The sequence below is a fragment of the Euprymna scolopes genome, chromosome 23 (genome assembly GCF_053919585.1).
Source record: "Euprymna scolopes isolate OS-2025 chromosome 23, ASM5391958v1, whole genome shotgun sequence".
Lineage (NCBI taxonomy): Eukaryota > Metazoa > Mollusca > Cephalopoda > Sepiida > Sepiolidae > Euprymna > Euprymna scolopes.
The window spans coordinates 775,397-790,919 of NC_136504.1; the positions used below are offsets into that span (position 1 = coordinate 775,397).

General features: G+C 36.4%; 1 protein-coding gene across 1 annotated transcript in view; it reads left to right on the forward strand.

Annotated features, from left to right (window-relative positions):
- The window catches only part of LOC145245718 (ras-related protein Rab-11B-like), a 138,288-nt gene that overhangs the window by 81,797 nt on the left and 40,968 nt on the right, over positions 1–15,523 (forward strand). Inside the window, exon 3 of the mRNA XM_080107257.1 lies at positions 1,889–1,972. Coding sequence (XP_079963383.1) covers positions 1,889–1,972 — 84 coding nt within the window. The remainder of the gene's footprint in view (positions 1–1,888; positions 1,973–15,523) is intronic.

The window sequence follows — 15,523 nt, forward strand, 5'->3', positions numbered from 1 at the left end:
TACAGTTTTAGTGAAACTCTTCAATCCTCAGTGTTGGTAGTACTAAGAATATAATTGAGAGATACCTAAGATTCTACCATGTCATGACTGACGAAATGTGACTGTGCTACCCTTGTGAATTAAATTAGGGGCTCTGTTAGAAATTCTGTACAGAATTCAGAATTTGACAGAAAGATTCCCGAGCTCAACAAGATACACTTAAAGAAATCTGGAGGTTATATCAGCTGAAATGTTGTGAAAATAACACACAAGATCAGAACAGTAGTTGGAATAATCTGAATAAAACAAACTGTATGTATTAGTGATGGGACGATTCCAATATTTTTCTCAATTCCGATACAATTACCAATTTCGTACTAAATTTATGATTCTGATACAATTACAAATTCTGATTCTTTATAAATCTCTATATATTTAACTATATAGTTGCTATCATTTTTTCAAAATTTTCATAAAAAAGCAATAACCATCCCAACACTAGTATGTATGCCACATATGGGTGTAAGGCAAATGCTCTAAATAGGGATTCCTTAAGGCAAAATTCCCTTATTTTCATTGTCATTGCAGATAAACCACAAACGCACTATCACAGACAACCCACTTTATTTTCTTTACCGCATACAGCCAGCACACAAGCCCAAATTTCTCAACCCATTTAATGATTAATTACCTGCGTTCGACACTGCTAAACACCTGCATTAGCTTCAAATAATAAAAACGTCAATGATGGTTGTTTTTGTTTTTTTGGTTTTTTTTCAGTCATCAGAAATGATAATAATTCATATCTGAAAGAATTAACTTACTGATGACTTTTTATATGAATATTTTAGTAATATATCTAGATAAATAACGAGTGTGAACACTGGAAAAGTATCATTTCATTTCTTTTTTTTTTTCTATCTTGGGATTGTGGTCTTTATCTTAATCCAAGTTACAATCATTCTTATAAACATACTCATATCAACAATCACAAAAAATGTTGCAACCTTGCAATGAAAAGAAGTCTTTTTAATTCAATCTTTTGTGGAAATAGCTTAAGTTTAAATAAAATCTTCCACTCAATAATAAAGACCAATGTGTATTTTTATATAAATAAATAGATGTACTACCATCTCGCCATTAGGTTAGCGATTAAAATGTGTGCCTTTTCTAATTCATGGACGAAACCAGTTAAAGTGGTGAGGAGAAGAGAAAAAGCAAATAGCAAGTCAGACAACCATCTCAGACTCATCCTAAAATGAATTTGGAAAGGAATCCTCCACTATAAAAAAAAGGTCCTGGATATGACCTTAAACTATATCCAATGGTGAGGCCCCAGATTGCGGGCTTTGGGGAGTGTGGAGTCACCCTTTAATTGCCATTGCTTCCAGGTCCACTCTGACCCGGAGTGGTAGTACCTGTTAGGGTCCCAACTATGGGTTAATAAATAGAAACCGACTTGAAAACAACAAATATATTCTATTTAAAAAAATTTCTTCAAAATCTTTGGATTCGGCATTAAATAACATGAAAAGGGTTGATATGCCGTAAAACAAAAACAACCAACCAACTATAAAATAAAAGTCAACAGTGAGTGTTTGATTTTCTTTAGGTCATTAGAAATGATAATGTCTATATGAAAAATTAAATTACTGGCCTAATTCTATGAGCTTTTATGAATATCTTAGTAATTTATCTAATATTTATGAATATTTTAGAAATTTATCTAATATTTATGAATATCTTAGTAATTTATCTAATATTTATGAATATTTTAGAAATTTATCTAATATTTATGAATATCTTAGTAATTTATCTAAATAGTGAGAATGAACAATGGTGAAACATAATTTTTCCCCATTTTTGATGCTGAAAAGTAAAATTTTCTCTTTTTTATTTTTTCCCCCAGAAATGTCAACATCAAGGGAAAAGTTGTGCGTGTACAAATCTGGGATACAGCTGGACAGGAAAGATACCGTGCGATAACCAGCGTGTAAGTAGTTGACCATCATTTTCTAACTCTGCCCCCACGGATTGGTACTGGTGAGAAGGGCTCATTCCTCTTTCCCTAATATATACAAGAGGGTGGGGGCTAATTTTGTAAACAAAAATAATTGTTTATCATTTTTTAAGTAAAATGACAACATCTATTCTGTCTTTGATCAGTGAAGGAGAAATCCTTCTAGACCGAGGCACTTTTTATTTTTGTCCCAATCCAGAGAGCTTCTTTTATGAAAGCTGGATTTTCCCCAAATTAAAAATTGACCTTGTGTCTAACTCTGTCCTTGTGGGTAGGCAAGTAAATAGGAACATTAATTGAAATAAATTCCAGTAAATTTATAGTCTTTGAGGCACATCTGGCGTTTCCTGAGAATCAATGCAAATCCCTGTATAGTATTGTTCCAGGCCTTGAACATCATATTACCGTTTCTATTATTTTTTAATTTCTATAATTTTCAAGTTATAAATCAAATCAAATAAAAATTTGTATTTCATTGTTTTTTTTTGTTTTTTCTTATGGAAATCGCTCCAGACACTTGATGTAAGGAGCTTAAAAAGAAATACTACTTCAAAGTCAAAAACTAATCAACAGTAAATTATTAAATGGAAAGATTTGACCCAGAAAACAGCAATTCTTCTCGCTTTGTCAGAAATGTTGCTCATGGAATGTGAGGATTAAAGGAAAAAAAAAGGAAAACGAAAAATTTATGAGGATGCTAAAAGTAAACCTAAAGTTCACTTTCTACTCTCTGCAATTGTAGATGGATATCGCGATGACAATAATGCTGTATCTCCTTTGATCAATATGGAATATACTTAACCAACTACAATGGGATGTTTAATTTCAGAATATATATGACCTATCTTTAAAATTTTAGGACACATTTGTAAATGAACAATAAAAAAATTTATTATATAGACTAGCAGGCCACATATTATATTTTAATTCATACAGAAACCGAGACAGGTGCTTGTAAATATTATGTTTTTTTCTCAACAGTTCACTTCTTGTAAATAAAAAAAACTTACTCGAGCTGAAGTTGAAACCTTAACCTAAATACAGGGAGTCAAGTATGATAACCATTATGCCAGCTTAAAATGAGCTTTAAAAAATGTTTTCAAATCTACTTATTCGTGAAACAGTTAACAAACAGATAAAAATTTGATGACCCCCCCCCTCTCGCCACATACCAATTTTTTAATTTTGACCACTTAGCAGCCCTTTTTAAAAACTTGTAAAAAACAGTTATTAGGTTGATGCAAAAACAATATTGTTTTCTCACATATGTTACTTTTATATATGATTTGTGAATTAATTAATTGATATATATGGTCATGTTGTATATCATTTTGATTGAAGCATGTTTTTCACTCTATCGGATCGTGTTATTTGTTACCGTTCTCAATCTCTTCATTCATTTTTTTACTGGCTTTTCAATAACATTGACAAAATTCAAATCCGCATGATTTTCTTGTTCCAGTTCAAACTAGGATGAAAAACTACCGAGACAGCTTGTGATATCAATGATGCTTTTGCCCACGAACGAATGTGTGGCACAACGGTGGTTCAAAAAATTTCACAATGGTGACAAGAGCCTTTTTTTTTTTTTTTTACAAGGTGGTCACTACTTGTCAAGGCCCGGAAGCCACTCAAGGATAAGGGTTATTGTAAGTACAGTATGTTAGTGTGGAGATTTAATAATATGTCTACTTAAAGGGGCGGTTCATCAGGAATTTGTTTACGTTGGACTTGAAGACATCCAGGTTGTAGTCAAGTGGGAAGCAGGCAGACGGAACAGAGTTCCACAAGCGTGCAGTTCTAAGAAAGAAAGATGAAGACAGTCGCGGCTGGCCGACTGCAGTTGATAACGAACATTTGAAAGCCTTAATTGAAGCTGATCCTTGCAAAATCATACGATGTTGCTGTTGAACTCGAGATCAACCATTTAACAGTCGTTTGCCATTTAAAGCAAATAGGGAAGACAAAAAAGTTGGATAAATGGGTGCTGCATGAATTGAACAATAATAAAAAAAATTGTTGTTTTGTGGTATCCTCTACGCTCCTCTGCGCAACAAAAACGACTCATTTCTCGAGTGGATTATGACATGCAATGAGAAATGGATCCTCTACGGCGATGTTTGGCAAAGTAGTTGGATGCCAGAGAAGCTCCACAACACTTCTCGAATCCGAAATTGCACAAAAAACAGATTATAGTGACTGTTTGGTAATCTCTGGCCGGTCTTATCCATCACAGCTTTTTGAATCTGGGCAAAACGATTACGGTGGAGAAGTACTGCTGACTAATTGCCGAAATGCACCAGAAGCTCCAATGTATGTGCAGCAGATTGGTCAATAAATTCTCCTCCATGACAACACTCACCCGCATGTTGTTCAACTGACCCGGCAGAAGCTGAACAAGACTGCCTTGTCCACAATATTCACCAGACCTCTCGCCCACCAATTACCACATTTTCAAGCATCTCGACAACTTCCTGCACGAAAAATGCTTCAAAAGCCGAGATAATGCTGAATTGGCCTTCAATGATTTCATCACTTCCAGAACTCCGGATTTCTATGCTAATTAGATAAATAAACTTGTTTCTCGTTGGCAAAAATGTGTCAATTTTAATGGTTCTTATTTCGATTAATAAAGTTTAGTATGAAAGGATTTATGATCTTTTGAAGTTGAACATCAAAAAGCAACATTATTTTTGCACCAACCTGATATATATCTGAGGTTATATATATATATATATATATATATAATCTGAGGTTATTGTTTTCCAGAGGTTAAGTAACCAATGAAGTGTTAATGCAAGAGTGCTCAATACCGAAGTAGAGCAGGGTATACTCCTTATTTGTTTTTACATAAGCAGCGATATGTTGCTACACAGTCATGAGCATGTTTCAGTCAGCTAACTACTAGTAACTAGAGACCTCTTCAGGCGATACAGCTTATACAAGCAAAGTTTGCAATGAAAATATCAGGTCTTCTTCATAGGCAGTTAAAATCAAATTTGGTTGTATGGAAATAAGACCCAATAGGGGGTATGGATTTGAGTCTGTATTGAGATATAGGAAAGATGGGGGTGGGGAGAATGGTATGCGTGTGTGATGGCTGCTCCAAATCTTAAACATATTAGTGTGTATGGGTTCTCTTAGTGGGGGAATGTGAATTTGATATCTATGCTAAAAGGGGTTTCAGATTTAATCGGGGTTAATCAGTTATGAAAATGCTTATTTTAGATTAGAATTTTTATGTGGTAAGAAAACGTACAACTTACATTGCCCTCTTGTATATCCCTGCCCCACTATATCATCAGACTGATTATTCATTGGTTACTTAACCTCTGGAAAACAATAACCTCAGATATTTTATGACTGAGTAATGCCAGGCGGCCTGCTAGTATATATATGTTAGAAAGTGTGTGTGTGTGTGTAAGAACACTTTTCAACCTATATAGCCAACGAATTTTTGATCTGAAGACTTGAAATCTGGTATATAGAGCATTCAGGCATGTGGAAAAGTTTTTAATTAGTTTTCATCCAGAAAAAAATGGCAGCTTAGGGGTCAAATTTGAAAAATTGGTACGGGGGGGGGGGGGTCATTGGATTTTTCTCTGTTTGTTAACTGTTTCATGAATGTGTATGCACGGCCGTGAAACATGACTGCTTCTTTATGTTAAGAATAAGTAGGTTTGAAAACAGTTTGTAAAGATCGTGTGAAGCTGGTTATCATACTTGACTCATCGTCTTTAGGTTTTGGTTTCAATCTCAGCTCAAGTATTTTTTTTTTTTTTTTTTTTTTTTTTTTTTTAAGGAAATTAACGTTACGGTATTCCTGTTTGTAATAAATAAGAAATCTGCATTAATTAAAATATAATATTTATGCTTATTTTACAACCGAGCAATGCCGGGCAGCCTGCTAGTATATATATATAATTTTATTTTATAAGCCTGGTCAGTTTCTTATTTTTAACGGTACCTTCACACAAAAAAATAAAATGTCTGTTTATATCATCATTAGTGGTTATTTGTTGTGTTTGTAACAAGCATTTTTTCTCTTGCCTTCTTTCCTTCTGCTGTTCATGTTTATAAACTCACCCTGAATGTTGGCTTGTGTTGTGTTACTACTGAACAAACCAGTTATGCAAAGCAATGTCAAGCGTTTAGTCAGTTGCTATTTTAGTTGATATAAAATGCATGTAGATAAGTTTCCATTCTTTAAACTGTATTCATACACCCCACTCACCCACTGCATTCCCACCCACAGGTTACTGTCTTAGTTGTTTTGTGCTTTTTTTTTTTTTTTTTTAATTTTAACAATGAATATATTTTTAAAGTATTTGTATATCTGTCTGTCTATTTTTTCTTTTTCTTTTTTTTTACTTACGTTCACCCCTAATAAGGCATATTGCCATTTGGACGTAAGGGGCTACTATTTGGAACCATGCCTAGGAAAGATTTACAAGAGGGAGAAACTAGTTGTAGATGCACCAACCCATATGTGGCAACAATACTCCATGCATGGTATGCAAATGGTGGCCTTGTAAAGGTACAGGATACTCTCAGGTGTGAGTAGTCTTCTAGCTCGATAGAGGGAACCCATCTTCTTTGCAGCAGCCTTTGCAATGTCCTTAATATATTTGTTCCAGTTCATATTGCCCATGAATGTTAGGCTGAGGAGTTTGATGGAAGAATTCTCGGGTAGGGTGTTATTTGTCATTGATATCGATGGTTGCAGAGGCGTCTTGTAATTGTTAAAGGAGAGCAGCTTAGTCTTACTAACATTAAACGTTACCATCCATTTGTGGCCCCGTTTTGCTATGGTCTGGAGGTCATTTTCTAATGATTCTGCCATTGTCTTAGATTTATTTATTACTAGTGGGGGTGCCCGGTGTTGCCGGGATGTTTGGAGGTGTGCGTTGATCAAAAAAAAAAAAAAACAGTGGTAGTAGGCAGGCAGGCTCGAACCCATACTGCAAAGGAGGAAAAGAATGTGAAAAAAAGAGTTGGTAAATAACTTTTGCTGACGTGAAGGATATTAGAACAAAGACGAAATAAAAAAGATAGAGAGAGAGAGATGGGATCAAACTCAAAAACGTAGGGTAATTAGTCTTTCTCGCTATTACGCCATAGCAAGTAGCAAAATCAATGAGTTGATAATTAACTCAAGAATCACGCACGTGCAGAAAGGAACGTTGCTTTTTAAATCTTGCTGGAGACCAGTTAAGCTTCCCGCTTTCTGCCATTTTATCTGTTTGTTTCCCCACGAAAGCATCGTTTTTAATGTTGGTGAAAACCAGCTCCCCCAAAAGGGGAGCACTCTGGCAGTATCCCAATAAATAGTAATTGTCTCGGTATGAAGGGCTTCCCCTACATTGACCAAGAACCAATTACAGAACAGATACTATCCATCTGGAAGGCCGGGAGTTTGTCTGCATTCAATTAGTTTCGATTTATTCATACGAAAAAGACAAACAAACACTTAAAACAAGGAAAATTTTTTAAACTCGATCAAAAAAAAAAAAGATAGACAATGTCCGTTTGCAAATCTTAGATATTACGATTTAGGAAGTATGTGAAAACTTCTCCCGGAATCTAACCGATGCGAGAATCCCCAGCCAAAAAGCCTTTCGTGGACATACACAAGCGCACACGCCCATTTTGCCTTTTATATATTAGACTAGGGGGGGGGGTACCCGGCGTTGCCTGGGTGTTTGGAGGTGTGTGTGGTTTTGGGTAAATCAAAACTCTGAGGGGGGGGGGGTTAAAATAAAAAAAAAGTTTTGGTAGGTGAGTATGAGGATCGAACCCGAACCCTTGAGGCGAAGTTGGAAATTAAAGTGTGAAAAAAAAAGTGTGCGACTTTAACCATTGACCCACCGCGAGATACTAACGGGAACACGTTTGAATTTATTTAATTACTTAGATTTGGCAGGTGCACGTTTTAATGACTTAATGAGGTCAACTTTGACTGCGGGATAGTATTTCATTTACTGCAGGAACGCCTTTTTTATTTTTATTTTCCCAAGATGTTGGTGGGAGGGGGGACCAGCTCCCCTTGTCCAAATTGAATAGCAATTGTTTGATATAAGGAAAATATTTCCACATTGATCAAAGCTGATTGCTTGTGGACATTTCCGAAAAATACCGCCAGAATTAGTGTCACTTTTATTATAGGAAAAAGACTAATCCACATTCGGTGAGCGACAAATGTTGAATATTTATCTTCCCGAAGTCAAGCAAATTAAATAGACAGGTGAGCTCCATTGTTAACTCGGAGATATTATAATTTCTATGTGATATAAAAAGTTTTAAGAAGTTGCAAGCTGACCGACCGCTTCTCTTAAAAAAGCCTTTCTTGGACATACACAAAAAGCGAACATACATACACACATTTTCGCTTTTATATATATAGACTAGCCGGGGTGCCCAGCATTGCCCGGGTGTTTGTAGGTGTGAGTTTGGGAAAAACAAAAAAAATGGTGGCAGGCAGGCTCGAACTAGTGACACGAAGGCGGAAAAGAAAGTGAAAGAAAACGTGACATTTTACCGCTGCGCCATGATGCAACAGGAAGTGAAAAGCGTTCAAATTTATCGATGTCAATCAAAAAGTTGACTTGCAGAAATGGATAGTAAAGTGAATGAGTTCACGCAGATGCAGAAATGAACGTCTGTCTTTCTCCAGCGTTCAAATTTAGCAATGTCAGCCATCACGCCATAGAGGATAGCGAAATTAAATCACGCACTTACGAGGGGCGTTCAATAAGTAATGCCCCTGACCCACTTCCAGTTGTCTGATCTAGCTGAAATTTTGCATGTGCAATGATTTATATCTCTATGGGTTATGTGGCAAATTACAGCTCTGAACTAATTGTGGTTTCTGTTTTACTGGTGTTTGAACTGAGTCAGGTGTGAAATGGAGCCTGTTGAATGTCGAGCAGTGATCCGGTTTTTGTATTTGAAAGGATGCACACCACAGGAGACTTTCGATGAAATGAAAAAAACTTATGGTGATAATGCCCCATCATATGACCTTGTAAAACGCTGGCATCGTGAATTCAAACATGGCCGGAAGTCTGTAGAAACAGCTCCCAGTACTGGTCGCCCCCCCCCTTCTGCCATTGATGAGGCATCTGTCCGTCAAGTTGAGGCTGCCATTTTGGAAGATCGGCGCATTACTATTCACCAAATAACCCAAAATGTCAAGATTAGTACAGGGACTGTGGAAACTATCATTCATGACCATTTGCATATGCATAAGGTGTCTGCCAGATGGATTCCCAGGTTGCTCATACCATTCCAGAAGCAAGAACGCTTTGAGTGCTCGAGGATGAATTTGGAGACATGCCAAGAAGATGAGTCGGTTTTTCAAAAGACTGATTTCACCACCTCCAAAGAAGGAAAAGGTGCAGCCCTCCGCTGGCAAGGTCCTGCTCACAGTCTTCTGGGACCAGGACGGAGTAGTGATGACATATTTCCTGGCAAAGGGTATCACAATTACAGGAGCCTATTATGTTTCACTTTTGAGGAAGCTCTACTGCTATGGGAAGTGGGTCAGGGGCATTATTAATGGCACACCCCTTGTAAGTCTGGCTCCAGGCCAGTTAAGCTTTCATCTTTCTGCCATATTTGTTTGTTTCTTCACGAAAGGTGGAACTCTGGCAATATCCAAAGAAATAGTAATTGTCTGATATGAAGGGTTTCCCCCACATTGATCAAAACTAATTGCCTTTCTGAATGTCCTGGCCGGGAAGGCCAGGCGCTGCTGTTTGCTTCAATCAGTTTCGTTTTTATACGAAAAAGACAAACAAACACTGGAAACCAGGGATTCTTTTAAAGGTCGATCAAAATAAAGATAGAGACGACGTCCGTTTTTACAATCTAGGAAGTATAAGGAAACTTCTCCAAAATAGTAACCTTGTCTAGAAGCCTGGTGAAAAAAGCCTTTCTTGGACATACAAAACCCCTCGCGCCCGTTTTACCTTTTATATATATACTAGTTCTAGCGGGGGTACCCGGCGATGCCCGGGTGTTTTGAGGTGTGTGCGGTTTTGGGTAAATCAAACTAAACTAAAATAAAAAATAATTTTGGTAGGTGAGTATGAGGATCGAACCCGAACCCCTGAGGCAAAGTTGGAAATGAAAGTGTGAAAAAAGACGTACGACCTTAACCACTGGGCCACGGAGACATACAAGATAAACATGTTTGAATTTATTTATTTACCTATTAAAAACAGGTGTCCGCAATAAAAGTTAACTTTGCTGCTTGGATTTGACCTAATTAAGAAGGTCAAATAGAAATCACGCAGTTAACTTTTGCTGCGAGGCAGTGTTTCGGTTTGTTTACCTAAATTTAACTGTTTTTTTTCCTCAACAGATGTTGGGGAGGGGGAAACCAGCTCCCAATTGTCCAGATTGAATAGCAATTGTCTGATATACAACATTGATCAAAGCTGATTGCTTCTGGACGTTTCCCGGCGCGATGCCGAGAACGCTGTTAGCTTTGAATTAGTTTTGCTTTTTATACGAAAAAGCCCAATCAACACGTGAGAAGCCAAAATAGCAATAATTTTGTAAAAATCGATGTAAATAAATCTAGACACGACGTGCTTTCCCAAATCCTAGATATTATCTACGGCCTATATAAACAGTTGTAATCAATCGTAACCCCCCCCCGATCAAAACATAAGAATAAGCGAAGTAAAACTTAAAAAAATCGAAAAAAAAAAACTAACGTAAGGCAAACAAACGATGTTAAATGTAAAAATCGGAAAAAAGAAAACAGAAAAACGAACGTTAAAACTTCTTTAAAAAATCTGAAAAATAAAAGCCCTCCAAAAAAACATGTGGAAAATGGCTTTCGATATTAAAATGTAAAAAATCGGTAGGTACACGGCATTGGTCGGGTGTTTTTAGGTGTGTCTGGTCGGTGGGGGGGTGTTAATGAAAACCTAAGAATAAGCAAAGCAAAAAAAAACAGAAAAACGAACGTTACGTGAAAAATGGCTTAAATATTCCTGCTTCAATATTAAAATTTTAAAAAATTGAAAAAAAAAAAAAGACATCTGACACCATGATTCGAACCCAAAATGTTTAGATAATGACCCAGCGCTCTAACCAACTGACCTAACACAACATACACAAAATTAGGTCATTTTTTAAAAATCTTTAAACTAAATCAGGTTACGACGTCGTATGACGCATGCATAGAGGCGAATTCGTCATGAGAGGACGGTTTTTGCTGACGATCCCCCTGTAGAAAAGTGCTTATTTCAGGTTGAAAAAATTAACATTTTTGGCCAATTTTTCGATATTTGTCAGGCGAAGGATGGGGCTTTCATATGAGACCAAATTTGTGAATTTTTGTTCTGTCTGTCGAAAGTTTTTAGCAGACACATAAACATACACACATACATACATACATACATACATACATACATACATTTTCGCTTTTATATATATACTGGCGGGGGGTACCCGGCGATGCCCGGGTGTCTTGAGGTAAATCAAAACTCCGGGTGGGGAGGTTTAAATAATAATAATAAAAAATGTTTTGGTAGGTGAGTATGAGGATCGAACCCGTACCCTTCAGTTGGAAATTAATGTGTGAAAAAAGAAACCATGCGACGTTAACCATTGGGGCACCGCGACATACAACATAGACAGGTTTGAATTTATTTATTTAACTATAAAAACAGGCATGCACAATAAAAGTTAACTCTGCTGCTTCCATTTGACCTAATTAAGAAGGTCAAATAGAAGTCACGCAGCGTTTGGGTTTGTTTACCTAAATTTGACTGTTTTTTCCCCCAACAGATGTTGGGGAGGGGGAAAGCAGCTCCCAATTGTCCAGATTGAATAACAATTGTTTGATATACAAGATTGATCAAAGCTGATTGCTTCTGGATCTTTCCTGGCGCGGTGCCGAGAATATACTGTTAGCTTTGAATTAGTTTCGCTTTTTATACGAAAAAGCAAAATCAACACGTGAGAAGCCAAAATAGCAATAATTTTGTAAAAGTTGACATAAATAAATCTAGAGACGACCCGTGTTCCCAAATTGTAGATATTATTATATAGGGGTATATAAACAGTTTTAAGTGATAGTAATGACCCCGGGAGCGTGTGCGAAAGAAGCCTTTGCGAGACATACATGAAATGGTCACACACATTTTGCCTTTTATATATATAGATAGACTAGCGGGGGTATCCGGCATTGAATAAGTGAAGTAAAAAAAACAGAAAAACGAATGTTAAAAAATCTGAAAACACGTGAAAAAAAAAAACTGCTGATTTCAGGATGAAGGAATTAACGTTTTTGGCCAATTTTTTGATATTTGTCGGGCGAAGGTTGAAAGTTTAAAATGATACCGATCTGGCAAAAATCCGTGACCCGTGTCGAAAGTTTTTGCGAGACATACAAACACACATACATACATACAAATAAACACACATACATACACACATTTTCGCTTTTATATATATAGACTAGCGGGGGTACCCGGCGTTGCCTGGGGTGTTTAGAGGTGTGTGTGCTCGGGCGGGGGGATAATCAAAACAAAAGAATAAGCGAAGTAATAACCCTGTTTAAATCTATATATACAAAAGGCAAAATGTGTGTGGCCATTTCGTGTATGTCCCGCAAAGGTCGTTATGATCGCCTACGACTGTTTATAGACCCTAGATAATAATATCTACGATTTGGGAACTCGGGTCGCCTCTACATTTATTTACATCGACTTTTATGAAATTCGCGCTATTTCGCTCTGTCCCCTGTTTGTCCTGCTTTTATATATCAGACAATTGCTATTCAATCTGGACAATGGGGAGCTGGTTTCCTCCTCCCCAACATCTGTTGGGAAAAAACCAGTCAAATTTGGGTTAACAAAAGTTAACTGCATAACTTCTATTTGACCTCATTAATTAGGTCAAATAGAAGCAGCAGAGTTAACTTTTATTGCGGCCACCTGTTTTTAATACTTAAATAAATAAATTCAAATGTTTTCTGTTGTATGTCGCGGTGGGTCAATGGTTAAAGTCGCACTTTTTTTTTTACACTTTAATTTCCAACTTTGGGTTCGGGTTCGATCCTCATACTCACCTACCAAAACTTTTTTTTATTTTAACCCCCTCTCTCCGGAGTTTTGATTTACCCAAAACCACACACACCTCCAAACACCCGGGCAATGCCGAGTAACCCCCATCCGCTAGTATTATATAAAAAAGAAACAATGTTAAAACTTCTTTAAAAAAATCGTTGCTCAGGTGTTTGTGTTGGGGAAGAGCGGGTTTAAAAAAGTTTGGGTAGGTAGATAGGATCGAACCCGAAGCCTTGAGGCAAATTTGGAAAATAAAGTCTGAAAAATATGTGACACGTTAACCGCTCGGCCAGCAAGAAAGAATAACTGAAACACGTTTGAATTTATTTAAGTAGAAACAGAATTGACAGGTGCCCGCACTTAATGACTTAATGAGATCAAATATTAGTAGCAGTGTTAACATTTACTGCAGGGCAGTTTTTTGGGTTTGTTTACCAAACTTTGGCTGGTTTTGTTTCCCCAAGATGTTGGAGGGGGGATCAGCTCCCCATAAAAAGAGGATTGTCCAAATTGATTAGCAATTGTCTGATATAAGGAGAAACTCCTCATTGATCAAATCTGATTGCTTTCTGGACGCTAATGCCAGCTTCAACTTAGTTTCACTTTTATATGAAAAAGCCAAATCAACACTTGGCGATCGAAAAAAATCTTGAAAATAGCGCGTAAAAGTCGGGCAAATTAAAGATAGACGCGACCCCCATTCTAAAGTTGTAGATATTATGATTTAGACAGCATATAAAAAGTTTTAAGGAGTGAGCCGACTGAGTACCCCCACGAATAAAGCCATACAGACGTCCCTTCACATATCGTACATTATGATCTAGGAGGTATATAAACAGTTCTAAGATATAGTAACCCCCACCCCGAGAATCCCAGCGAAAAAAGCCTTTGCCGGACATACATAAAATGTGCACACACATTTTGCCTTTTATATATATAGATTAAGATTATTTCCAAAGAGACTTGTGTGTATGCATGTGTGTACATAACATCAGCCTCTCCGGACACCGATGAACAATTAAAAAAAAACGGACATGTTTTATTAGCCTGATGAGAGTGTAGCTTATTAAAGCTATGATCAAAGCATTTTCATTGATGTGTAGCTTTTGATGTTTGTATAAAGAAAAATAATACATACAGACATATATATGTATGAAAATAAAATACAAAAGCTGTTCAGATAAGGTGTATGAAAATATACATACACTTTTCTAAATAGCATATATATATATACTAGCAAAAGTACTCGTCGTTGACTGGGTTCAAAAACAGCCTACAGAAAATGGACTCTGATTTATGAAAGTATGATAGGTTATGAAAAGGAAGGGTTGTAAAGAGATAGCTTCGAATTGTGTGGTATCAAAACCAAAGCAAAATATGATGAAAGTAAAAATAAAATAGATAAACCCCATAATTTATTATACCATACCTGTTCACACTGAAACACTTATCACAATATTCTGTGGATCTATATTAAAAAAATCTTGTTAAACTTTGTGACATATTTCCATTCTGTGGAGGTCAGATGCGAACGAACACCCCATAATTTTATTATACCATATTTCTTCAAACTGAAACATAATTATCAAAGTATACTTATGCAGATAGATATGAAACGTCTTTATTAAAGTTTGTGCCTATTTCCATTCTATGGAGGCCAGGCGCGAACCCAGACCTCACAATTTTATTATACCATCCCTATTTAAGTTAAAACATACTTATCAAAGTATTATTATGTACATCTATATAAAAAACACTTGTAAACGTTTTTTTTTTCATTTTTCAATTTTTTATTTCCATACTTTGTGGACCATGCGCAAACGCAGACCCCACAATTTTAATAAACCACCGTTCTGCCAGATCAAACATACCCATTCCTGTGTCTCGATACATCTATCATTATATGTAATCAGTTTTTTAAAATAGTCAACCATATAGGAGCTTATTCGTGACCAGACACAAACTCACACACACACGCAGACATTCAGCTTTATATTATAGATATACTAGCATTTCAGCCCGGCGTTACCCGGGTATTTGGAGGTGTATGTTGAGCAAAAAAAAAAAAAGCGGTCAATTTTTTAAACTTTGACCCCTATTATGACCCTTTAAAATTTATTGTTTTGGCTCAAATCAAGTTATTAAGATTAAGAACTTATATCTAAAATTTCAAGTGTTTAGACCAAAAATTGTCGGAGGAGTTTGGTAGAGTTCTCAAAAGTCAAATCGTTGAACATTGACCCCTTAATCACCAAATTTCTGGCCGAAATCCAGTCACATCGATTTTCCCAAATCTCAGTACCCTGTATATTAAATTTCGAGTCTGTAGACTTAAAATTGACAGTGTTATTGTGTATGGAAATGTACACACACACACACACACACACAGACACTTTCACTTTTATAGATATACATATATATGACTACTTCATTTAAT